The 27,522-nt window shown below is 31.3% G+C and overlaps 3 protein-coding genes across 3 annotated transcripts; 2 read left to right on the plus strand and 1 right to left on the minus strand.

Annotated features, from left to right (window-relative positions):
• Positions 1 to 3,358: 3,358 nt before the first annotated feature.
• On the plus strand, positions 3,359 to 4,058 carry LOC114189049 (ubiquitin-like protein 5). Its single transcript, XM_028077746.2, has 2 exons — positions 3,359 to 3,662; positions 3,842 to 4,058. The coding sequence occupies exon 1, from the start codon at positions 3,434 to 3,436 to the stop codon at positions 3,653 to 3,655; it is 222 nt and encodes a 73-aa protein (XP_027933547.1). The 5' UTR covers positions 3,359 to 3,433; the 3' UTR covers positions 3,656 to 3,662; positions 3,842 to 4,058.
• Positions 4,059 to 5,782: 1,724 nt separating this feature from the next.
• On the minus strand, positions 5,783 to 9,279 carry LOC114189048 (BTB/POZ domain-containing protein At5g03250-like). Its single transcript, XM_028077745.2, has 5 exons — positions 8,980 to 9,279; positions 8,715 to 8,784; positions 7,226 to 8,437; positions 6,143 to 6,652; positions 5,783 to 6,006 (listed from the first exon to the last, which is right to left on the minus strand). Exons 1-4 carry the CDS (start codon positions 9,036 to 9,038, stop codon positions 6,173 to 6,175), a joined length of 1,821 nt encoding a protein of 606 aa, XP_027933546.1. The 5' UTR covers positions 9,039 to 9,279; the 3' UTR covers positions 5,783 to 6,006; positions 6,143 to 6,172.
• An 852-nt stretch (positions 9,280 to 10,131) lies between these two features.
• PTAC12 (plastid transcriptionally active 12) lies at positions 10,132 to 16,042 on the plus strand. The gene is made up of 9 exons (XM_028077298.1): positions 10,132 to 10,371; positions 10,539 to 11,222; positions 11,562 to 11,674; positions 12,496 to 12,755; positions 13,359 to 13,480; positions 14,095 to 14,163; positions 15,032 to 15,085; positions 15,207 to 15,311; positions 15,457 to 16,042. The coding sequence occupies exons 1-9, from the start codon at positions 10,318 to 10,320 to the stop codon at positions 15,553 to 15,555; spliced, it is 1,560 nt and encodes a 519-aa protein (XP_027933099.1). The 5' UTR covers positions 10,132 to 10,317; the 3' UTR covers positions 15,556 to 16,042.
• The last annotated feature ends 11,480 nt before the right edge of the window (positions 16,043 to 27,522 follow it).

Below are 27,522 nucleotides of genomic sequence, written 5' to 3' on the forward strand. Positions count from 1 at the left end.
CGTTTTTAAAAAAGTGTCAATTGCATCCCAACTTTTAAAAATTGTTTCAATTAGGTCCCTTTCAGACAGAGTTGACTAACGCCGTTAGTCAACGTGCCACGTGTCAATCTGTGGTTTTTTTATTTTTTATTTTTTAATTTTTTTTTTTTTTTAATTTTTTAAAATTTTTTTTTTAAAAAAAATTAAAAATGCCACGTGTCAAGTCCCTGTGTGTGCCATGTGGCATTGTCAGTACCACGTGGCATTGTAATACCACGTGTCAATGTCACTATCAGATGCCATTATGATGATTTCGATTTAGTCCCCATTTATGTTTTTTCGTTTCAATTTAGTACCTACTTATGTGTATTTGATTCAATTTTGACCTAATAATTTTTAATAATTAAAATATTTTTTAATAAAATTAAAAGTAATTAAGTATAAAAGTTTAAAAAAAATTAAGTATTTGATATTTATATTAAAATTTAGTGATAAAAGTCATTTTAGTACTTATAAATAGCATAACATTCATACAAATAATAAATTTGGTCTGAAATTGAGAGAAACATTATAAATATTAGTACTTAATTTTGTAAAAATATTTATACTTAATTATTTTTAATCTTATAAAAAATGGATTACAAAAATATTTTAATTATTAAAAAAAATTTTGGGACAAAATTGAATCAGATACATATACTTAGGTACTAAATTGAAACAAAAAGACATATGTGGGGACCAAATTGAAATCAACACAATGACATCTAATAGTGACACTGACACGTGGCATTACAATGCCACGTGACACTGACAATGCCACGTGTCACACACAGGGACTTGACACGTGGCATTTTTATTTTTATTTTTTAAAAATTTAAAAAAAAAATTAAAAATTAAAAAAAAAATTAAAATTTAAAAAAAAAAAATCAAAAAAACCACAGATTGACACGTGGCACGTTGACTAACGGCGTTAGTCAACTCTGTCTGAAAGGGACCTAATTGAAACAATTTTCAAAAGTTGGGATGCAATTGACACTTTTTTAAAAGCGGGTACCAATTTGACACTCTAGTACCAAACTGGGTACCTTACGATTAATTAAACCCTTTTGACTTTTTCTATATTTGTTTACAAATAACAAGATTTACTTTTTAATGTTATTCTACTCTTAGATAAATGTCAAATAGTTATCGAACTTTATCAAATATTTTTCTTTCAATTTGAGACAACAATATTTTGACACTTAAAATATTTTTTACTCATTTGACATCTAAAATAATTTTACAACCATCATTTGACACCTAAAATTTACTTACATCCATTTGACACCTAAAACCTTTTTACACTCTTTCAACAACATCTTTCAACACTTTTCAATTTATCTTTTTCTTTTAAATAACAAAATTTACTTTTTAATATTATCCTACTCCTAGATAAATGTCAAATAGTTGCCAAACTCTATCAAATATTTTTCTTTCAATTTTGAGGCAATAATATTTTGACACCTAAAATATTTTTACACCCATTTGACACCTAAAAACTTTTTACACCTATTCGACACCTAAAATTTGTTTACACCCTGTTAACAATATCTTTCAATACTTTTCACTTTTTGTTTTACAAATAATAAGATTTTTTTTAATATTATTCTTGTCATAGATAACTTTCAAATAGTTGTCAAACTCTACAAAATATTTTTCTTTTGATTTGAGAATACAATATTTTGATATAAATTATTTTAAATTTTTGCAAAATAGAGTGAATGGGATTTTAGAAGTAATGAGAATATGATATTTTTTTCATATCCATTTTTTTGTAGATTATTGTATCTTTACCACGAGTTCAAGCGAACGTATCTTTAAACTTTTCAGCTAACCTTCTTTTCTTCCTTCATCGTACATCTTTCACTAAGGTCTTATTTGGAACTTCCTCATGGTTATACAAAACAAATGTAACATTCAAACTTAACTTTAATGGTTTTAGATACATCAAATATAGTATTGAACATTAGATTGAGACAACAATTCAAATAATTTTATAAAGTTGTAATTAGATTTGAGTCAACATCATAGTTTCTCGATTTTTTTTTTCAGGAAAAATTAACTTAGTAATATACAAGTTTCGTTAAGGCTAAACATATTATTTTGAAAGTAATTTTATGATATTAAGGAGATCAGATTTTAAAATATGTAACAAATGTTTTCAAAATTATTTAAATATACATTGCCAAAGAATAATTTTATCAGGATATAAAATAAATTATTTAGTGTTACTTAGTAGTATCTTAAGAGTGTTTAAAAATGTTCTTAGACACACCAGTTTATATGTAAAGAATATAACATTTGTGAGGTTATTTTAAGGTCTTTGTTACGTGCTAAACATTTTTACATAATAAATGGTAAATGATACATATTATGCTATGAAAATTAGTGATTTTCATAAACATGTGAATATAAAATTGTTTTTTTTCCAATTTTTTTACAAAAAAGTAACGAGAAAATTAAAAACAATGATTACTTGCAATACTTAAAATACGCGTTATTTTTGTCAAAAAGTTTCACTGTTTCCATCTGAAATTTTCATTTTAAGTCAGATTGGTCTGTTTTTTCATATTAAAAGGTGTTAGTGTGTTTAAAATAAATTATTTTGTCTAAATATAAACAAAATATTGTGTAAAATTAATTTAACTTACATAAAATGATATCAATGACGATGAAAAATAATACAGAAATAGTACATAATTTTTTATACATGTCAAAAAGTACGTTCATCAATAAAATTTTAGTGACACAAATAATGTACATTAATTTGCATATAATATTTATGAATATATGAATGCTTTTTTTTTTTAATTACGGATAGACATTATCATCTTTAATTAAGAATGTGTGACCGAAAATAATGATGAAAGTCTCTATGTAAAAGTGGGACCGTACATTTTTACATTTTTATTGTAGAAAAAGGAAAAAAAAAGAAAAAAAAAATACCAAGGTTAAATTATTGTTTGATTTCAATTTGTATTAAAATGTTTTAAATAGGTCTCATTATTTTTTTTTTGTCTTTCTTAGTTAAGTTTATTAATGTTTAAATTAATTCAATGTATTTTTATTAAAAAATAAGTATAAATACTTTATAATAAAAAATCATTTTTGTTTATTTTTTAGATAATTTTTTACTAAAAATAGTTTTTTTAAATTAAAAGAAACGATAAAGGAGTTAAATTTTTAAAAGGATCGATATATGTAAGATAAATCTCCATATATAATTTTGTAAATATAGATTTTATTTTTTCTCTCTGAAAATTTAAATATTATTAGCCAAGTCAAACTTGGTCGACACGCAATGCGAGGCGATGAACATAACTATAAATACGACTTTTCTCATTAAAGAAAGCCTCTAGACAAAGGAATAACTCTGGTTTGGAATTTGGGAATTAGGGTTGTTTGCATTGCGAAGATGATCGAGGTGGTGTTGAACGATCGACTAGGGAAGAAGGTGCGCGTGAAGTGCAACGACGATGATACCATCGGCGATCTGAAGAAGCTTGTGGCGGCTCAGACGGGCACCAGAGCCGACAAGATCCGCATCCAGAAGTGGTACACCATCTATAAGGATCACATCACTCTGAAGGATTATGAGATTCATGACGGCATGGGTCTCGAACTATACTACAACTAAACTCAAAGTATTTCCATCTCAAATCTTCTTTTAATCGTTTTCAAGTCGGTATTAGGGTTTTCATATTTTAGGGTTTTTGAGTTTCGATGTTCTTCTGCAATCAAGCTGTTTTCTGACATGTTTGTAATTCTAATAATTCGACTTAGACATTAACATCGTGTGTATTTTTGTTTTCTTTGTTTTCAGGTGTGTTTATACGCAGTATACTATGTGTTGTGAATGGGATAAGCTCTAAATGTAATTCTGACTTCCTAAAGTTCCCTTAGTTGAATAATGTATATCCCTTGCTATGGGTGAACGATGTATTGGAGCTTATGCAGTGTTTGCTTATGCCTCTTGCTTTTTAATTCTATAATGTTAGAACACACATGAATCTACATTTACGAGTTCAATTTTATCTGAATTTACGTGTCTTTTCGTTCTATAATTTGAAATGCCAAATATTCAAATTGAAGATGGTAAGCCGTCGCAGTTTTAAGTTTTTTTTTTTTCATAGTGATTACGTGGTAAGGGAAACTAAGGTTATAGCCCTACATAACCAGTCTTTAATTCAACATGTTATATAAATATATACCTTTGGATACGGTTCTTTCTATAGAAATCAAAATAACATATTCACCAGACCCGAACTTCTACGCTTGTGACTGTTCGTGGATAGATGATTCTTTGTACTCTTGTTCTATTTTGGCATTTGAGCGAAATCTGCCATGTGATTATTAATTGCTTAATCAATAAGCTAACTGATGTTTTTGAATGCCCCCAAAAGTAGTTTATAGAACATTTCCCAAATTTCAAACGGTAATATGATTATTTCTTTTCGGAAAAGCTTAGACACGGTCTGTGTTGCAGTTTGACAGTCATTGGCAAACACTGTATTTACAGTTTAACAGTTCTTTGCTTATTCTCTAGTACGCTCATGTCCCACTACAATGGGTAAAACTTCGTTATTCTCCGTGTACACATGTATGTGCCTCAAGATCTGTCTTTTATTTGTAACCGGTGATTGATTTTCAAATTCGGTCTGAATTCCTTAACCATAGAATATATTCTATCTGATAGAGGGTGTGAGAGGTCTCTTCCATTCAGAACTCATGAGCTATAATGTTCATATCTATCCAACCGCAGTCTGGTGTTTTTATCACTCCCCTATCTCGCATTCTTTCAGGAAGATTCCTCTCACAGGACATGGACGCTGTGTTCAATCAATCCCCTTATTCACCATTCCAGAGTGAGTACCTGCTGTTAACACTCCCAGAAGCTATATGACGTCTGTCATTGCATGTCCTAGCATATCTCTTCAGAAGAAAAAAAGTTATCAATATGGTGATTTTTACTCAAGTATTTGAGGCATGATTGTATTTTAGTTGCGTCACAACGTAACTGAATTTTTTTCAAAACCAAGAGATCTTTTTAAAATCAAATACGTGCTTAATTCTCATGTTTGTTGTGTTCAGGATACTAGTGCTTGGACTAAAGAATATTGTCAGCAACATCTTGTTTTACTATACGAGGAATTGTAGAAATATACTTCCCGGTAACCAAACTGTTCGGTTTGCATAGCGATTGATTAAAATAATAGATTTTGCTTATATACCAATTAATTAAAATTTTATTCTCACGCTTGTTTGGATTGCCGTTCCCAATCACTCAATGCGCGTCCATTGTCTGTTTTCAGTAAATGCAATACATTCGCATCTTATAATATGAAAAGTTTGAAAAGGGAACAAAACATGCTATTCATCTCCTCTATCGCAATTCTCAGTTTTTACTAAAATTGTTAAGTCACTAACTAAATGCAAGATACAGATATTATCATTATTTTCCTACTCCATACGCATGTGCATGTAGTTTTGTATTTACAGTGTCTATGCCATCTACCTATCTACCTATCGACACGCAACTTCTGCATGCTGCCGCATTCAAGTGGTCATTAAACAACATGGTCAGATACATCCTTCGGGAGTAAATGGATATACACAGCTAGTATTTGCCAACAGTGAGCCAAGGGTTCTTCAAACAAGAAACTACTCCAGATAATCTACACAGGTTAGCTAAGGAATGAATAGGGTTAGTCACTTCGTTGATGGACAGAAAATATGGAAAATCAAGAGTCAGTGTCACTGGAAAAAAAAGGATGGACACCCCTAAGAGCCCCCATCAGAAAGTGCACCATAATCACCCTAGAGTTTCAAATCTGACAGGATCTCACGTTTGTATGTACCATACTAAGAAATAAATAGAGCTAAAACATTGACTGTATACAACCATCTCACAACTAAAGATCAGACAAAAAGCAGGAACAGAATGTTGGGTTTCTGCAACACATAAAGTTGTGACGACCACAATTCCTCCTGTCAGACACAGTAATGTAAGAAATGTGAGAATAGCACCCCATGAACTTCTTCTCTACCAACAAATTTGATTGTCAAGTTACAGACACATAAAAAATAGAATGCAAGTCAGAAGGAAATAATCATCTCCACTTACTTGTGCTGTTATGAAGTTCATTGAAATCTGTCAACCATTTCCATGATCTGGTTTTCCATTCGTAGTGGAAGTTGATGTCTTTATATTACTGTCATTGCAACTCTCTGACTTTTTTCTAAAGCCAAATCTTTTTGGTAAAATACTCCAACTTTTCTTTGTCTTAGTCAACTTCTGGAGCTCGCTTCTGATGCTTGAGCATTCCTTCTCCAGTTCCAAAAGACGTTCCCTCAAGTTTTCATTTCCCTCTGCAGTGTCCCGTTGACAAGGATCATCATTAGGGAGGATATTCCCACTGTGGCGAGGTCCGTTCTCAAGATTGTCAGAAACAAAGAACCACCCAGATATAGATGTGCGCAGTCTAAGCTGTTCAAAAAACAGGACTTGAACAATCACTCGTAGAGGCAGTCTTTCATTTTGTGCTGCATGAGTGCTTGCTTCCAGTGAGAGCTTTTGACAGTTCATCAATCTACAGAGTTGCTCCCGTTCAGAATCTGTCAGCCATGGATGTATCTGTAGTTGTCAGAGTTTTACATTAGAATGATCATATAATAATGTTATATTACTCTTGCGAGGTCGTTCTCAGGGGTTAGGATCTCTAAAGCATATTGAGATAAAACAAAATTACCATTTCATTGTTTAGATTTATGATTGAACTTTTGAAGAAAAAGTTGGTCCCAGTCCATATTCTCCAAATTGGAGGAAAGAACAAGAAAATATGTTGGATGAAATGGAATTTAGTGCATTTCCTCATTGCACCATCCATTCGATTCCATCACACTTTAAATAATCTAAAATATGAAACCTAGTAATGTTCTTTTCCATTCGGCTCTGTTCTATGAGAGATTCACTCACCAAATAGACCTGTAAAAAACCCTTTTTTCTTTGTCATGAGTTTAATTTTATTTTCATTCTTAATATAACTGCGGATAAGGCAGTAAGCAGTAGCTTTCAAATATCACTAATACTAACTCGGTTCATTCTTCCCCAATTTCAATTCTGTTTCAAAAGTTATATACATACCAAAACATTTAGTAAACCAGAAACATGACACAAGTTAATATTGGTTATCAAAAATGATCTAACCTTAAGGTATACATCTATTGCATGATATATACCATCATCAAGTGGCCTAGCGTAATCTGGAACTGCAATAGCTAGTGCCTGAAACTTAGCCAAGCTCATATTAGTATCTGAAGCCACCTCAGCAAGATATCCATCAAGCAAAGTTGCAACCATTGTCATAGGTGTCAATGCATCAGCTCCAGTCATCAATGCCCCCTGTTCAGTTATACATGGAGAAGCTGCTACAGATGCAGGCTGATATATAGACATAAAATGATCAAGGATCCTCTGGATGCAGTCAATATCATATAGTGTCTCCATTGAGTATCCTATATTTGGAATGAGAAGATCCACAAGTGCAGCCTGGTCCAGTTGAGCTCCTACCCTTCTCTCCAAATTTTCTCTACACGATGGACTTGCACTCAATATCATGGCTGTACGAAGCAGCCTAAGCAAATTCTTTGAGGATGTGACCCCTCTTTTATTAGGAATAAGCTCCACAATTTCTTCAAGTAGAGCCCTTTGGTCTGCTTCGGAAGTACTAGGAATGGTAGCATGGCCTTTATCAGTGAAGCTTGATTGCCTATTCATCAAGGGGAGAAACCTTCTAAGATAATATATGAGAGATGCAGCAACAACATCAGATTTCATTCCTTTTGCTTCAATTGCCATAATGAGTCGTTTATAAAAGGGTAGGCTTAACAAAGACACATCATAAAACCACCAATAGTCACTTTGAGAAGATCTTGTATCAGTAGAAATTCCATTCCATAATGCATGGTTGTCTGCTTGATTTTGCTTGTAATTACGTGCAGCCACTGGCCAGCTGAGTAAGTTCGGATCTGAGCAAGCCTTCATAGCTAAGGAATCAATGCATCTTGAAACTACATGGAGGTCTCCCGCAAAGGGTTGCACTTCCTCACATGTTTCAAGGGCTTTTATGGAATCTGGCCAATTGCTGAAAATTTCATTGAGAAAAGTCTCAGTCTGTGCAACGAGATTCCCTTCACCATACTCTTCAGTCATTTGCAGGTACTCAGCTGCACATCTTAGGCTGACTACATTTAATGATGTGATTTCTATTTTTACACCGTAGCAGAAGCTGGTTATATCCTCAAATGTTTTTGCTCCACCAGGAACATCATGAAGTTGCAAAACACAACTTGATCCATCCTCATTAGAGGACTCTGCAATAAGTTTCTTCAGTAGGCCACTTCTAGAAAGCAATGGAAACTGCATCAAAATCACAAACACAAACGTAGAAACAAACTAAGGATCAACTTGAGAAGACATTCAAAGTCATAGAAGTTCAAGAGACGGGGAAAAATCAACTCTTGAATGCATGCAACATGTGAAAGAATAAAACTTGGACGCAGATCTTCAGGGGCTTCTAGTGTTGTTCTCGTGTCAAGATTGAAGCTCTTCACCGTGGCAACTTATATCAATTTTTAAAGCAAACCTAAAAGCACATGCATCTAAGTTTTGTCTTACGCTAAATAGGAACAAGCACCTTGTGGAGGAAAAAAGAGATTTCGCCAACTTCAACGGTAACATCACTTGGTAGTCCTGTCGTACAGACCCTGAATGCAAAACAATATTAGTATAAATGATCCAAATTAGGAGAATTCAAAAACAAAGTGATGAAAAAATCGTCAAGGGATACAAGGTTACATTTTTATTTATGTGGGAACCTAACAATTATGAAATTAACAAAACGAAGGTTAATTGCAGAAGGACCCATTAGAGTATAGATTTTGATAGAGATGAATGATCACCACGTTTGACCTTCCCGACGAAAAGGTTCGGACTTTGACCCCTGCTTCGTGAATGCCATTATTATTCATATATCTAATTAATTATTTGGAATACGGATTGTTGTTTGAAGATTGATAAATTGAGATATTGGAGGGTCGAGGAAGGTGAAAAGGTAGAAAAAAAGAAAGAAAGATGGAAGTGACGATGCTCCACACACAAGAAGCCAGTAACTGAAGGAGCGACGAAAACGGTTAACGTAGCTATCTCCAAATTCCGCTTATGATGTCTCTCTCTCTCCTCTTTTATCCAATAATTTGTTAGCTTGCGTAGCGCTGGGACAATGTCATTTTCTGTGTGTGCAGGTAGCTAGCTATGGATTTCATTCCATTATAAAAAAATTGAGATTCAATTTAAACTGATTTCAAAATAACATTAAAATTGAATTAATTCAATCTAATATTTTTGTTAACTAAGAATAAAATCACAATAATGAATGAATTTTTCGATTCACGGAAAGTATTTTTATTAAAAACTTACATTTTACAGTATTCCTCCACAACTTAATCTAAACTATAGTTCACAAGTCAGATTGATTTCAAATTAATACAGAAATTAAGTATTATATCGCAACTTAATATAAACAATAATTCACAAGTCAAATTAATTTCAAGTTTTTTTAAATACACAAATAATAAATTTATCAATATTCAGATTATGTTTGATTTAGGGATACGTTGGATAAAAATACATATTTAGTAGGTTTACAATCTTTGTTATTTATTAATAAACAATATTATTCTCTTCAGTTTTAAGGAGTTTTCATAAAATTTTCTGTAATATTTAATGTTTTCATAAAAAAAATAATTTTCTTTTTTATTTCTGATTTTTTTTTTTGTAAATTTTGGATTTAAACCTTCACTTCAAAGGTTGATTAATTACCCTCTTTTTACTCATTTTGCAATGATAAAAAACTATCATACATCAGGTAAGTTCCATCGTTCTATTTTTATTTTTTTTTTGTAATGGTAAAAAAATGATATATTTACAAAAGTTGAAGAACTAAAGTCATCGCTATGAAAGTATAATAACCATTACAGAAATAAATAACAAATGTTCAAACATTTAAAAAAAGAGAAAATGAAGCCTAATAAAGTGATTTTTTTTTATTTTATTTCTTACAACTTTCGAGAAATGAAGAGTTTTATCCAGATGGAAGAGTAAATAGAGATAACCGATAAAGAAGCACCGTTCCCTCTCCATCGCTGCAACTCTATCTCTCGGTAACGGAGTAACCATTAACGACGCCGTTTTGAATTTCGTCATCCACGCTTGGGCAACCCAGGCTTCAGTGGGAGCTCATGGCTTCCATTCATTCCAATCTCATCCCCAATTTGTCCTTCAATCGCTTCCAGGTTACCCTTCTAACTTCAACTTTTCGCCTTATCTGCATTTTACATTAACGATATAAACAAAAAAGGAAATCAATTTCTTATATTACATGCCATTGTTGGATGAGAAATTTGGCTAATTTAGTTTGTATTGTACAATGGTTGAAAATTGAAACCAAACCTTATTATAGGCACCACCATCATCGTACCTTGTTGGTGCTGGTATTGTGCAACCTGGAGTTACTTTAAGCAATTACTGTAGAAGAAGGAGGGTTCCTTGCATAAAGTGCGAAAACAAAGACGAGGAGCACATTAAGCATGTATCAGTGGAGCGGCCACCCTATCACATTTACTTTGACTCCACCTCCGGCGAAGTCGAGCCGGCCTCCGGTGCCCGAGCGAGTATTCCCAGTCAGGAGTATTGGCCTGAGGGAACTGCCAGTCGTGTGAGAGCTGCTAGGGCACCTGCTCCAACTGCTGAATCATCAACCTCTCCATCTTATGGAGCCAAGCCTGGAAGCAGGAGGAAGAACTTCAAGGCTTCTGTTCCTGCTGCTTCTTCTTCTTCTTCGTCTGAGCCCATTGTTGAATTTACTGGTGCTGGTTCTGGCTCTTCGGAGCTTTTGGTTGAGTCCTCCGAAGAATCTCAGGATCACTCGTCTGACTTTGTTGTTTATCAGTCTGAACCCGAGGAGGAAGAATTGAGTGAATATGAGTTCAATAAGAGAGTTGGACTTCCTCATCCGTTTGTTGATCCAAAGGCTAAAAAGCCGATGGAGGGGATACTTCCCAATGAGGAGCTGTGGTGGAATTGGAAACAGCCGGAGAAAGAGCAATGGTCTAGGTGGCAAAGGAGGAAACCTGATGTTGAAACGGTTAGTGTTCATTTTCGATTTTGCGCTTTATGGTCGGAATTTATTTTGTCTGTGGATAAATTCACCATGGTCAATTAATGGATTAAATTAAAAGGTCATGTGGGCAGTTCATTTTTTCTGTTGGCAATCTGGTTAAATGACTACAATGATTTGGGATGTAAAATCATTTTCTTGTAAGGTGCTCCCCGTCCCCATGTGAGATACTTTTATTTTGTTAGATCATACACGGTCATGTTCATCAAACAATAGGTCTAAAAGCCAGTCATATATGTTGAAGTCACAAATTCTGTTTTGTTTATTAAGTTTTACATATTGAACCTCTACTCTTTCATTTTTCAGGTTTTCCTGAAAGCTATGGCAGAAACTGGACAAATAAAGCTTCACGGTGAAGAACCGACATTAACAGAAACTGCCCTTTATCGAGCAAGGCGCGAAATTTACAAACAAGAAAGGTATTGTTGACTAACAACATAGTTCTGATAATCCTAGAAATAAAAATGGTATTCTTGTAGTGCATCCTAAATGTAAAGCATATCAGAGGTGCAAACAAAGTGATTAACTAGATAGGTTAAACACCAGTTGCTTGAAGATTGGAAAAAATTCTGAAAGGACTGAGAAAATGCATGTGAGTAACCTCACATGCTAAGAAGATTACTTGACGCAAATCACATCATGAGTTAACTAACTGTAAGGAGGGTAACTTGACAAAGTTCTTGCTTTCCTGGACGAACATATATGCTGCTCCAAGTTTATTTAAGCCCCTCCATTATATGTACTTTATAATAAACCGAGTTAAAAAAAGTGGTACCAGTCAATATGCTTCATTCATTTAAAAGGTTCAAGTTTGAGTTTTTGCTTCCTTGTTAAAATGGATGTACTTGGTGAACAACGGATTACAAGACTCATTAAATATGTATCTTTTCAAAAGGAAAGGAAAATATACTATTAGTTGTTTTTTTTAAAGCAAAAGTAAAGAGCACAGTTGAACGCAAGAAAAAATATTGAGAAAACCTACCTACAATGGGCTGTGTTGGGTTTTAGTATGCCTAAGCATAAGTGTGTGGGGTTGAATTTAATTTTTCTTAATTGTAAATTCATACAGAAGAATTAATTTTAAAATTCAAAATCATTTTATCTTGAATTGGCATAAAAATTCTTCCCACTTCATTTTATTTTTGCTTTCAAACTGGGAAAATGTCAAGTACAAAAGCTTCCTGTATTATTTTGTCTAATCACATAATTGAATCAATTAAAATACTCTTGATTTTTGAAGGCTTCAGGCTGAGCAAGATAGACTGGAAAGAGACGGTCCAATTGCATACTATTCAGAATGGGTGAAAGCATGGAAAAGGGACACATCTCGCGAAGCTATTCAGAAACATTTTGAAGAGACTGGAGAAGATGAAAATGCACAACTAATTGAAATGTTTTGCCACCAAACCGACAGAGAGTACCGTGTAATGATGGGGACTGATTATCGAATTCAAAGGGATCCTTTAGCAATGCGAATGAGGGAAGATCAGATTAAGCAAAGTACTGACTTTAAAACTTAAATATTTATGTCATGACTGTATCTTTTTAGTTTCCAGTCATCTAATGGCACATGGCCATTCTTATTTCTATGATTTTGAATTTGTTTCATTTTAATTAGCTGTTTGTTAAAGAACCATTTAATGGCCTTTTTTTCTCAAGAAAACAAACACTACTATGTATGCTCTTATCTGGACCAATTTTTAATGTATTTAAGAAATAAGAGAATAATTGACTGAAGTTATATCAGAAAGGAGAACTTTCCTTTTTGTTATTATATCTATTTACTGATCATCTGCTTTTCTTCGAAAGTCTTTTATTCTTTTTTTTTTCTATATCAATTTCACTATAATTAACTCGGAGTTTCAGCATCTTACATCTTGTTGTCCTCCTTGAAACTCCGGGCTTGCATTTATTTCCTGTTTACTTAATTAGAGGTCATATACTTTTACCTCTAATAATTATTATTAAACTATTCACCTGTTGTCTGTCGTCATCATGACATAATTTATGCATTGGCATCTTTTTATCTAACAATTTTGCTCACTTTACTGATAATATTTTAATTCAGAATATTTGATTAAAAAATATTCGTCTTTCTTGCAGTATGGGGCGGAGATCCAGTTTACCCGACTGTGAACTATATTCAAGATCCAAATGAAGTGATTGACTACAGGGGGCCAAATTTTCATGACCCAACACCAAATATGGTGGCTTATCTTAAGGAGGTTATTTTCTGATTACTCCTTTTCGTAAAAATGGGAGTACTTTGCAACAGTTAGTCTCTTTAGATGAATATGAACATATATCTCCAGGATGGTGTGCTAACAGAATTGGCATAAATTTTCACACTGTTTAAATTATGTGCTTGATACTACTTATACTGTCTCCAAAATGTGAGCTTCATATGGTAATTTATTGTTATTTTTATCCACTTCATAACTTAATTATTACAAAATAGTGTGATGGTTTTAACTCAATATCTTGTCTTACTTTTCTCTCGAATTCCTTAAAAAAAAAAGTAAGACAATTCTCCATGTTGGTTATGAGATGAAGATGAATCTGTTATTGTTAGATTCATTTCTGTTCCAATCCTTTCAATTTACTGTTATTTGTTACTTTATGAGGATAGTCCCCCTAAGCACTTGGCATACTGTTACAAGTGTCGTACTGTAGTCATTGGCCAAATTTTTGCCCTCAAAATAATGGTTTTTGTCTGTTTTACTGATTGTTGAAACATTCATTTTCACACTTACATGATGCCAAGACCAATTTTTTAATAAAAGTGGTGATTATTTTATTTATGCCACAATTTCTGAATTTCTATTGTTTATACGATCAGCATGGGAAACTCATTTCAAGGGAAGAGTTTGACAAGAATATGGCTGAGGAAAAGACTGAACAAGTTGAGGTAAGGAAGTTTGAGCTTGATAATATTAATTGATTGGATTATTTTGCAGACTAATGAGTTGCATATAGGGAATTTCTTTCTTGAAGAGATTTATTGTTTGGTTTTGTATGATTTGCCTTAACTTGGTTTAGCTTAGATTCAATTGTGCAAAAAGAATGAACTAAAAGAAAGGTGAAAGCTGGATACACTCAACTAATGTTGAGGGGCAAGAGCTCAGAGTTACGTAGACTCAGAGCATGGGAATTTTAGTTGGCTGTCGTGAACTAAGTTTTGCTCACATATACCAAGGAGGCAATGAGTGTCACTTGTCTTTTTTCCAATTCAATATATCAATTCTGCCTAATGGGGTGGAAAATTATCATTTTATCAGGAACCTTAAAATCTCATTACTCGTAAAGAATGATCTCCGTTGACACAATAGATGGGAATCTAGATGGAAATTTAAAATGGTAGAGAAAGCTACAAATTCAAATAAGAAAAATATCTTTATTCTTTGAATTTATTTGTTAAAGTTGAGCCATAAAACCGGGAAGATCCATTTTAAAGTACATATTTCATGAGTAAGTTTTCTCTTTATCACGGCAACCTATACTATCATGAATAAGTTTTCATGATCCTCATATCTAATTTATAGCGGGTAGACATGACCTTTTCGAAAGTTCCCAAAAGTTTTAAACGGATTTATAACTCATTGACAACAGAATTATTATGGAATAACTTATAGTATTGGTTGGTTTTTTCACTTGAACTTCTTCCTTTACTCAGATCAAGTTATGAACCACTTATAACAATTACTTTCTGCTTTTTATCCTCCTTCATTTAATACTACCTTTGACCTGTCAATACCCTTTGTTTTGTATTATGGCAGATGACGGACATGGATGAAGCTATGGCCAAAGCTGTTGACATTGGGGAAAATGATGTGAGCTTCTGTTCAGTCATTTTAATAGAATTTCATTTATAGTAGTTGTCTCGTTAGTTTTATTCCAAAATGATTGGATATAAGAAACATTTTCTCCCTTGTTTCTCTCTCTATTGACCAGGATGAAGAGGATAGTGATGTTGAGGAGGTAGAGGAAGAGGGGGAAGAGAAGCTTAGTGATTATTGGAGTGTGTTGAAAAGTACTCCTGAGCTTCGCAAGTCAAAGGTACTGTGTTGTAAATAAAATATTTTCTAGTAGTTGTTTCTCTGCTGGTGTGATCTATTTTCTAGTTAAGTAATGAATCAAAGGCTTTCTGGTATATCTCATTGTTTAATTGACAAATCATCCCTTCCTCTCCTTGAATATGCAGCCAAAGCCAAAGAAAGATGGTCCTATGTCACTGGAAGAAGCTGTAGACGATTCAGAAAACTTGACTGATTTCCTCATGGACTTTGAAGAAGAAGAATGACATGCATCCTTTGTTCCATGTCAAGTGAAGTATTATGTTGCTTTGTAGACAGAATAGAAGGTTTGGTTGTTAGTCTTCCTTGTCGATTTCTATATTCTAGGTAGCCATAGCCACAGTGGATGATGTGGCCAATGCGATAATTGTTAGAGTGCGATTCTGATTCAAGGGTTCTAGTTTCTGTTAAGCACTTGTTCCCTAGACATGTCTACATTAACAATTTTGATATCCCTCTTCATACGGAACATAGAACTTAGCCGATAAATTAACTAGGAAGGTGACCATTCTAATATATTAAACATATTGGTGCATATTGTAGTTTTGGTGCAAAATAGATGTGTGAAGTTACGCATCTTCTTTCTCAAGTAGTTCAAATAACGATGTCCTCGTTCATTGAGATTTACGACCCCCTAAGAATTTGGCCCAAGGCATGTACATAGACTTTAGATTTGGTTGCATCAATGTATATGGGTCCACCACTTTTGTTTGATCCGTTTGATTAATTCTATTTAATCTGTTGTCTATGGTTTATTTGAAAGAAATTATCACGCATCTCAAATATTACGATAAAGTGCACATTTTATTGCTATATAGCATGCCTTCTTATTGTTGTAAAACAGGCAGAAGTCATACATGGAGATAATATTCTCTAATTTAGTTTTTATAAACAATTACACACACAGTCAGAAGGCGGTCTATATTTTTAGGGTTATTATTACAATTAATTTATCATTATTTCTAACTACTATTATAAAGAATAGGGTTAAATATGTTTTTGGTCCTTCAGGTTGAGTGAATTTTGGAATTAGTCTCTCATCAAAACTTTATACCAATTTAATCCTTCATCTTTTAAAATGCGTGAATTTAGTCCTTTTAACCAAATTTTGTTAAGTTTATCTGACGTTTCAAGCACATTTCATGATAGTATTTAAGTTAACATTGAAGTAAAAATGTATCAAACAGTGTAAATAATTTAAATACTATCATAAAATGCACTTGAAACATCAGATAAACTTAACAAAATTTGGTTAAAATGACTAAATTCACGCATTTTGAAGGATGAAGAACTAAATTGGTCAAAAGTTTTGATGAGGGACTAATTTCAAATTTCGCTGAATTTTGAGGGACCAAAAACATATTTAACCCTAAAGAATATATCAAAATAGTTTTTTTCGTTCAATTTTCATTGGGAAAAAGAGCACATGGACCGAAGGAGGGGGAAACGTTGTAGGCTTTTACTTCCTGCACCGCAACAATTTCTTTATTCACCTGTTCAAATTTTTAAAATAACCACCCTCTGTAAAGTTACTTCTAGTTCTACTAGAATAAATGTTTGGAAAATTTTCCGGAAAGAATTTTTTTGAATTTCTGGAACAAAATTTCAGAAGATTTCTAAAACAAAATTTTTGGAACGAGATTTGTGGTACATAATTAAATGGAACGTGTAGAATGCATTCTGAAACAAGCTTTCAGAAATAATTCTGAAACACTCCTACATGAAATATATTTGGAAAGAACTTTCCGGAACATATGACATGTGTTAAGGAAGATTTTTCAAAACAAGTTTTTTTATGCCTTTTCTTTCTTGTCTTCCTCTGCAGCGCGCCGCGGTGGTGGCAGCAGTGATAGTGTGGTGTGGAGCAATGGTGAAAAGTATTTATCTTTTCATGTTATTAAGGGAGTGCAGTTCGTACTTGTGGGGCTGCAGAAAGTAATATCCAAAGTTATAACGTATCATACATCTTTTAGGCCCAGTTAACCTGTATATTTTCAGAGTATTTTCTTTTTCCTCGTGCGATTAAGTTTTTGGGCAACTCCCATTCCTTCTTAAATGAGCTTCCGAAATATAGAAAAAAAAATCCATTCCGAAAAAACATTCCACAATAAATACGAGATGTGTTAGGTTTATAGAAGGAATTTTATTGAAGAGACACAATATTAATGAGACTTGAATCCAATCACATAAGACATTAAAATCACTCTCAACACAAAACCTCTCAAAACCTTAAAATGATTAACACATTTTCGGTGTTCTTTTTGGTAAATGATGTAGAACATTTCTTTCTGTATCTAAACATAATCTGAGAATCCATTCATATACTTTCCTCGCATCGGCAAAATCATATGTATGACAAAAATTGAAGTACGAGAAGAATTCAACAAAGCAATGATTAAAAAAATGAAAGATAACTAATTAAATATCCAACTTTGAACAAAGGAAACTCGATGACTCTGACCTCAATTCCAGAGTTAGGTATTGGGTGCGTATCCTCACATTTGAAATCCCATGTGGAATTCAACTTCAATCACAACCTCTTCTCTCAAATTTACTTTTCCTCTAATGTTGTTCTAAAACTGTTAGTTGCTTGCTTAATTCCTCACTGAATTATTTACTTTCATGAATTAATTAAAAAACGCAGATATTCATTTTAAATTCAAAGCAATTATTATGTCCAACTCTGACAATATCAATAAATAAAAACGCAGTGACCCTGTTTGAAAATTGTATGGTTTCATTTTTCAAACATGGACCAATATACAACTTATTTGACTAATTTTATAAATGGTACTATATATTTATATTAATATTATGATTTACGATGCAGTGTGTGTGTTGCGCGCGTGTATTTTGCCTTTTGCACACACGGGCAAAACTCGTGACTATTTTGGCTCTCTTGTGATAATTTGATGTTTGACTCAACCATGTGCTGCTATTGCGTTCTACGAAGCACTATTCGCCACATTATAAAACTTGTCACGATCAACCAAATAATAGAGCCCAAAACAAAATGAACACAAATAAATAAAATAAATAAAATTAGACCTGAAAAAGTGGTTTAGGATCACATTAATAAACAATGATCCCTTTGATTTATTAGGAAGAATAAACAGAGCTTTTTATTTTTGTTTCTTTTTGGATCTTAGTGACTTCCAGAGCATATTTGAGCTAAATCTGATGAAGTTAAAACGAAATCTAATAAAAAGCCCAGGTGTGTTGTTCTCTACCCCTAGATCACAATAATTTATTCTCTCTACCCTACACTATCCAACGGATTCTTCTCCTAGATCTTAAAAGTGCCCTACAAATTAAAATATCATTCCTTCCAGTAATTGAAAATTGTTACCAATATTATAATGAACTTTTATGGTCTTAATTCTCTGTAGAATTAATAGCATCATTGATGTCTAACATTTTCTAAACCAAGAAATGTGTTCAACCCACTTGCCTTGCTTGGAATGTGGTCCCATTAATAATACACCCTTTCCTACTTAGGGCTTCACATTCAAATGCATCTTTGACACTATTTCATAACATCAAACCTTTCAATTCTTTATCTTAAGGGACACTCCACAACTTTTATATTCACCCTTCTACAATACCAATATCTAGAAAAAAAATAAAATAAAAATAAAATAAAAAATATGTTTGACCACCCCATCTCAAGTGGTCTACATTTTTTCTACTTTTTTATATTTTATTCCCAAAACCTCCTTAGTAATAATATGTCATATTTCACTGTTGAGGGGCACACATGGTATGTGCATAAGAGAGACAAAAAGAGAGAAAAATATATTAAGGGTAGAAATAGTATTAATAATCTAATGACAAGGAATTTGGGATTTGACTTGAAAGACAGAATGTTTATTGTAGGTGTTTTGTAGGTCCATTTTCACTAACCAAGATGATATAGAAATGATTAGCAAGTATGGTGTTGAGCAAACATGAATTTATTATTATAATTGCTATAATTAAAAACAAAAACTGTTAATGGGTTTATTATGTTTGATGTGTGTCACCCAAAACATGGCCAAGAAAAAATCCAAATGGATGTTGCCTTGCTTTCTTGCTCCCAGTTACCTTTGAAATCTCGCAAACAAAAGAGAGTGAAAAAACACAAACATTTGGTCAACATGTTTCATTCTCTCTCTACCAATCTTTATGTTCTTACGTTTCAAAAAAGACACTTATGCCTCAACCTAAACCTAAACTAAACCAAACCCCCTTTTCATTCATCACTTATAATTATGCTTACTGCCACTCTTAACCTTTCTTTATCACTCATTAGTCGCATTCATCTCATGCTACACACCAAAATCATTACCCCTGGGCTCCACTTCTTAATTATTCTCTTCCCTTTACCAACTTTCTCTACCTTCTACTACTTTCTTCCTCACTCTAATCACTACTTCAAAACTTTTTTATTATCATAATTACCTTATCAATACTTTTATTTTTTTATATTTTACCATCTAACTTTATTTTTAAATTAATTAAGCCTATGTGTTAGTGTTAGTTACCTTCACTCCATCTCATCTTTAACTTCAACATATATTTCACACTATTCGGTTTACACAAAGGGTTATGTATGCATAAAACCCTTACGATGATTCATTATTGATGTTTTTCTTTTCTAACTAAATAATGTAGTTGCTAGGTTGAATTAATTTATTTTATCCAGTGAAATGAATTAATTTGAAGATTATGATTATATAATAATTCATAAATTTTATGAGCATGGAGTGAAATGGGACAAGTGTGTTATTTTTGTTGTTTTGGGACAGGGATGTCTCTGATCCCTACAAGTCCCATTCTCATACTTATTATACAGCAATTTTCTATGACTTTGAAATGTATTATTTATTTTTCTTTCTTATCATTAAGAGGCACTTAAGGGAGGATAAGAATGGAGCAACGTGTAAGGTTTAAATATTTGTAATTTCTTTCAGCTACCGGTAAAATTATAATAAAAAGCTACCTAATCATAGTTTAATTCTCATTTCCTGATTTGTTGCGAATATTAAAAATGTTTTGAAGTCAAAAAGAGAAATTTATAATATTTTTCTTTTTCTTATGGGAATGTAATTTAAATATGATATAATTAAATGTATCTTTTTGTCCATTAAAAAAGATAATTTTATTCAAATTATATATAATTTTTATTATATGATGAGGTTAAGGCTAAATGCAAACAATATGTAAAGCAAAGAAAATAAATACCACTTAAATGACTTACTCATTGATCATGACTATGTGTATACAACTTTCTTCCTCATTTAATATAATTGTAGCTTTCTTAACACACTTTCCTCTATTTTATCGAGTTAAATTCTAGAACTGAAAAAAAAAATAGATGAAATTCTTTTTCTTCATGTTTTTTTTCTCCTTTATGGTCAAATATATATTTATCTTTATTATATTATTTGACCAACTCTCAGTATCTAATGATCGTAATTAAGCATATTTTCTTTTTAAAATTGTGACTCTAAAATTTAAATATTTATCGAAAATAGTCTAAATGTGAGTTAAAATCTCACATTATATATAATAAACAAGTTAAATACTGTATAAGATAAAAGATTCATAATCCCATAATCTTAAGGCTTTGAAGTAGAAGTGATGTCAAATATCTTATATGTGTAATACATATGTCATATATATAGAACCACAATTTTCCAATGACTATAACCTATATGAAAATACATATAAACCAATCAGTGGTATCAGAGTCAATGGTTCAAAGAGACTAACCGCATACCAATAATAAAAAGGGGTAGAGACTGATCGCATAACCATAATAAAAAGGGTCACCAGAGTGATTGACCACATAACCATAACCAAAAGAGATTACCATACACATAAGAGAAACATATCATATGAAAACAAAAAAAGACTTACTCTTGAGAAGAGATTGTTGAAAATAGTCCAAATATGGTGTCAAATACTTTTTATGTATAAAACCAATGTCATATATATTATCACAATTTCTTAATAACTCATATGAATATATATATATATATATATATATATATATATATATATATATATATATATATAAACCTAACTATCTCTAATATTATAAACAAAATTTATGCAAAACCACAGTTTATTTTCTCGACACTTTTAACCCTCCAAGCAAATTATCAGATGCAATCGTGAATATATATATATGTAGAGAGAGAATAAAATCGTCACCTGTGCAACACATACACATGCAACGCTTTTCTGAGATTTTCAATCTTTAAAGGACAATGTTTGATGAAGCGTAGATTGTTGATCACAAAAAATGACAATGTCGATCATGTTACACGTGTTTATAGAGTCTGCCTCATCACCATTGCAGGTATTGATATGAAATGATTGGCACAGAAAGAAAATCTGGAACATATCCCATATATATATATCTTTTTCTCAGACAATAAATTCTACGTATTTAGTGTAAGCGATTAAAGAAATCCATTAGTATATATACGATGCTTAAGCCTCCAAATGAATAATAAGTAAAGAGTTAAAATTGAGGTTAGTGAATTATAATTAGTAAATAAATAATAAGTGTTAGCTAAGTGACAAGAATGGAGGAGTGGAAAAGAAAGTATCTTAGTGGACATATTGGAGTCACAAATTCCGCAAGATCCTCGAAATTATTGAAGGTTGAAAGCCACCCCTCCCCCACAATTATAACATGTCCTTTTTAGTCATCTACACAATAACCAAAAAAAATGGCACTACAACATTATGCTTTCTGTGTAGTTTCTTTACATGCTTTGTCTCTTTGCTACCCATGGAATTTCGATTATTATTTCAAAATAAAATCGCTCTACATTCGTATTTTTAGCTTCATTTATTGAACCCCAATTAACCCTACCTGTTTCCTCAAAACCACCACACTATAATATCTCACCAATTTTGTCCAACTCCTATCAGATATCTCTACCCAGATTTCATACTACATTTTCATCAATTCAAGTCCAAATCTGTGCTCAAATTATTTCGGTGCTTTCCTCAGTTTTCTCATTTCATTATTGCTCTTAAATATAGTGCATACCGTTTAATAATCCTTAAACTTGGCTAAATCTAACTAAACTTTGAAAAACAACACATTTTCAAACTTGAATGTGATGTGTTAGTATTCTCAACTAATACTAATTTATTGAGATAAATCAGTTTTTAGTTATGCATATACAATGTAGAGGGGAAAATACATAAGTATGACAATCAATGTCTTCATATTAATTAGGAGCTACTCTTTGACAGATTCCAAACCAGAAAATGCACTAATAGATACCATAAATATGAGTTTTTGTAGTTGTTCAAGCATAAGAACATGTAGTTAGCAATAACTTAAATAAATTTTCCATTTAGTAGGTACTTATCATATGTTTTTAATAGCTTGTTGCTTAAGAAACTTGAGGTTAAATATACTTTAACTTCGAACTATTTTGAGGTGGAAGATTTCCTAAAAAGTTCTATGGAAAATACCAATGAGAACAAAGCACGTTTGTTTATAAAGATATTAGCTGATATTGAAAACAACTTGATGTTACACTCTACAGAAACTATTATTTCCACTTTTCATTTCCATCATTTCATCCATAATTTTAAGCTTATCCTTTCTTGATAATAATCCCTTTGCACCATCTATTTCTTGATAATTTTTATGTTTTGTGAATATAGGATTAGATATATATTTTTTTTCGGTAAATTTTGGAATTAGTTCATTTCGAAACTTTAGACCAATTTAATCTTTCATCTTTCGAAATATGTGGATTTAATCCTTTTAATTAAATTTTGTTAGGTTTATTTGATTTTTCGTACGCATTTTAGAATTATATTTTAGTTGTTTATACTGTTTTACACATTTTTCCTTTAATGTTAAGTCAAATACTATTATAAAACGCACTTGAAATTGTCAAATAAAATTAATAAAATTTGATTAAAAGAACTAAATTCACGTATTTTGAAAGATGAAGGATTAACTTGATTCAAAGTTTTAAAATAAATTAATTTCAAAATACACGAAAAGTTAAGGAATAAAAACATTTTTTTTACCGTATCTTTTATAATGTTTTTATAATGTAGTGTGCACCATTGGGTTACATTGTAAAATGAAACATACATGTATTATTATATTTAAAAACTCCAAAAACATCACAAACACATAAGTCGAATTATACAATTTTTGTTTTAAAAATATAACAAGTCGTTGTTTAGTTTGAATGATTGCGTGATGCAAATGTTTGACTCCAAACACATTCAAGTGGTAAATTTCCTCACTTGGTGATAATGTCTTTTTTCTCAATGATTTGATTGCTCCAATTTTTCCAACTTGTCATAGTGAAACAAAGAAGGAGAAGAAAAACAAGAGATGAAACGATAATACACAGGGATCGAAAATAGACATGTTTTGATGAGACAAACAAAGGTAGGTTTTGAATTGGATACATCATGGCCACATCACTACCATTTGAACAAGATATAATGTACCAAGCAAGTTAATTAGGTTCAATGAATTCTGCTCAATAGTAACCAAAAGAGATCAAATATGTGAATTTATTAATAAAGAACTCTTTGAGAAGTTTTTTCTTTCAATCTTTAAAAAAAATGATTGTATAGCACGTTTTTAGGGACACATTTTTTATATTTACTCTCTATTTCTATTGGTGGAGAGTATCACTTAGTTAATGCATGGTGATCGTGGAACTTTGATAAGATTTATATTGTGTTAAGATGAAATAATTTATTTTTCTAATGTTTTTGATTATTTTTCTTTATAAGGAATTTAAAATATTTTAATGTAAAATATGTCATTTGATAGAAAAGTTAAAAAAGTAAAATTTTAGAAATTTATAAGAATAATTAAATTATTTAAATTTATATAAATTTGAATTTAAATTAAATATAATAGTTATATATTTTCTTTTATTTCAATATTTTTTTTTCAATTTATATTCTCTCTCATATTCAATTTTAATTAGGATATTGCTATGAAGCACTGGTACTTCAATTTGAGTCACGCGTCCGTGTCCAACACGTACTCGTGTCTAATATTTTATGATACTTTACCAATATTTATTAATAAAGTATTTAATTTATAAAATAACAATATTTTTATTGATGACAATATTTCATAATATTTTATATTGACAATTTTAACACATATGATTTTAATTTAGATTCATACGAAATAACAATCATATATTTATAATGTTTTTAAAAATTATCATACATTTTTTAATATACATCTATCACGTATCGTATCTTATCATTTTCAACAATAAATGTATCGACGTATCAAATATATATCGTATTTGATACAAATATTGTATTCGTATATCATAGGTAATGTTGATTTCTTTAAAGTATTTTGGAGATAGCACAACAAAAATCGTGGATAAGATCCATAGCAGATACTAAATAGATATTCGTGATTAATGGGAACAAATATTTAATTTCAGGTTTGTTGACGTAATTTCTCATAATTAATTTTTCCTATATATTTTTCTTTGATAATAATTATTAATAAATTTTATTTTGGTATCTTTTTAATCAAATTTTTAAAATAAAGTTACTTATAAATGAAATATTAATTATTAAAAATTTGTATAAATTTAACTTCATATGTTTTTTATTTTTTATATTTAAGTCTATAAAATTGAAATTATTTTCAGAAGGATTAATCTTTAAAATTTATATTTTGGTGTAACCTATTCAAATTTACATTGTATTAATATTTTAGTCAGTAATTTGATTTGAATTACACTTTAAAACTAACTTTTTTATTTAATTTTATTATCTAATAAAGTTATTTTTTTTTGTTTTTCTAGTGGACATTAATAAAAATTATTTTCTTATTACCATTATCGAAACTGTTTATTTATTTATATAGGTAAAAATTATTTATTAGTTGACTTTGATCAAGATTTTTGAGCCAATATGTATGAAACAGTCCTCGTTAATTTTATTTTGATTTGAAGTTTGTAATGTTTATATTTTCTATTTATGTTTATTAAAATTTTCTCCAAATATATTTGGTTTTGGGTGTTTTTCAATTTTTAAATTTCGAATTTTTTAGTGTAAAGAAACATACAAGTGAATAAAATTCATGAAAATCGTTATTATTGAAGTTATACGTTTAATGCTATTTTATTTTCATATTTGGGTATACAATTAATTGAAGTTACAAAACTCATGAATTTCAGGTAAACTTCCAACTATTAAAAATAATTTTCATTTTCTTTACATAAATTGTCATAAACTCGTGGAATAATGGAATCCGTGGACATTTGTGTGTGTGTGTGTGTGAAGGGAGGTATGAAAAATAAAGAAAGAAGAGAAGTATGAAGCAATTCTCACATGTACATTCAATGATCTGATTTATCACAACAAGGCAAATTGAAGTACTATTTCAAATATAAATTTATTTGGTCTTTAAAAAACTAAAATTTGTGGTAATGATATTTTCTAAAGATGGTGCAAATTACACATAGATAGAGCTAAAATAAAATAAAATAAAAGTATATTATATTATATTCTTCCAAAACCGAGGCAGAAAGAAATGATGGTGGAGAGAGAAAGAGAAAGGGGTGACGATGGAGTCCAATTCGAAAGCGTCAAAAAGGGAAACTATGAAATCCAGAGAGAGGAATTTGGAGGGTCCCTCAAATCTAAGCCATGAGCTGTTGCTTTTTTGACATTTCTCACTTTTTTCTTTCCCTTCTCTCTCTTTCTATGCACTAACCCACAAACTCACTTATCAATTCAAAATTATGATAGAGAATGTACGAAAATGAAACACTACCTAGCTAACCTAAGCTATTTCTTCATCATTCATGCAAAATCATTTTTTTATTCTAAACTCCTCACCCATTTCCTATAACCTTATCCTTCCCCACCCATCCACCTTATTAATTATAAATTTCTAAATATCTACAACTAATTCTATATAATAACATCACTATTATATACCCACTACAGATATGACACAATTACAACTAAATCATTAAATATTTCATACAAATACATATTAGAATTCAAAAATCAGTCATCTAAAATTTATAATTGATTTTTTTATATTTATTTGTAGGGATATAGCTGTATAATAAGACGGCAGAAAAAAAGAGAGGGCGAAAAATGGATGCACATGATGATAGTGTAGTTGATGGTCTAGGTCATGGTATTATTAAGGACCCACTAGTTGTTGAGTTTTAATCTACTTGATTCATTTCTTAAATTAATAAAGGCCCATATACAAAAATTTAAGATTTTCTACTGCACTACATGGACCTACTGCAGCCCCATATTTATATTGTTGCGTTTAAATTAAATTTATTAAGATTGAAGTTCATGTATCAGAATCAGGTCAGAATCTGTCTATTTGTTTGCACGTGTGAATGGTTTGAATTTCCTTGAGATCAGTGCACCACCAGATAAGCTTCCTCCTTCTGATGTGATACTGTGATTGTTGGACTCAGAAAACTCATATCAGATTGAAAGACACTTCAGGTTTAATCACAGGCACCTGCTCATATTATTATATATATTATTATTACACATCAGATACATAATTATCTGTTATAATGTGAAAATTTAAAAGTTTTCATTGAATTGATATCTTGCCAAATGCTAAAGAGAGCAATAATAATATGAAGATAAAACCAGAAGGAATTTACTATCAGAAGTTTGGGTTTGTGTGGAAGCGAATTGTGTGAGATAGATTAAATTAAAGATAGCAGCTAGAAGGAAGAGTGTATGTTGCAACATATGAAACAGAAAACCTATTACTGCGCATGCAAATTATGTATGGATTTCGAAAGTTAATTGTTTGTAGAACCTAAGATGCACAGGACCACAAGGCTTAAAGGTTGTCTGGTACTGCTTCGGCACTCTTATGTAGCAACTGTCGCAATCAAGGGATGCCCAAAATTTCGGATGAAAGCCAAGCTCACTGCATCTTTGTCCCATGATTCTCCTTCGGAGTTAGGACTTAGGAATTGCCTTTAGAACTAAGTGCTGTTTTCTTCTGCTATTCAACAAAATCAAGGTGTGTGTCATCCATCTACAATCATATCACTAATTATCAGCAATCAAGAAGGATAATTAAAAAAACAGAGTCAAAACTCTTAAAATTTGAAACAATTATTTTATTTATATTAGGAACACAATTATGTTTAGGCGAATTTATATGTATAAAC

Source organism: Vigna unguiculata, chromosome 6 (assembly GCF_037176805.1).
Source record: "Vigna unguiculata cultivar grain cowpea cultivar isolate G323 ecotype 2 chromosome 6, ASM3717680v1, whole genome shotgun sequence".
Taxonomy (NCBI): Eukaryota; Viridiplantae; Streptophyta; class Magnoliopsida; order Fabales; family Fabaceae; genus Vigna; species Vigna unguiculata.

What these genes read in the sequence shown, in the direction of transcription:
- LOC114189049 (XM_028077746.2), top strand. Translation starts at nt 3,434, where the DNA reads ATGATCGAGGTGGTGTTGAACGATCGACTAGGGAAGAAGGTGCGCGTG.
- LOC114189048 (XM_028077745.2), bottom strand. Translation starts at nt 9,038, where the DNA reads ATGGCATTCACGAAGCAGGGGTCAAAGTCCGAACCTTTTCGTCGGGAA. An exon ending in CGTCGGGAAGGTCAAACGTG is followed by an intron (nt 8,785 to 8,979) that starts GTGATCATTCAT and finishes TTTTGCATTCAG; the next exon opens with GGTCTGTACGACAGGACTAC. An exon ending in CAATAGATGTATACCTTAAG is followed by an intron (nt 6,653 to 7,225) that starts GTTAGATCATTT and finishes TGACAACTACAG; the next exon opens with ATACATCCATGGCTGACAGA.
- PTAC12 (XM_028077298.1), top strand. Translation starts at nt 10,318, where the DNA reads ATGGCTTCCATTCATTCCAATCTCATCCCCAATTTGTCCTTCAATCGC. An exon ending in GGAAACCTGATGTTGAAACG is followed by an intron (nt 11,223 to 11,561) that starts GTTAGTGTTCAT and finishes TTCATTTTTCAG; the next exon opens with GTTTTCCTGAAAGCTATGGC. An exon ending in CTGAGCTTCGCAAGTCAAAG is followed by an intron (nt 15,312 to 15,456) that starts GTACTGTGTTGT and finishes TTGAATATGCAG; the next exon opens with CCAAAGCCAAAGAAAGATGG.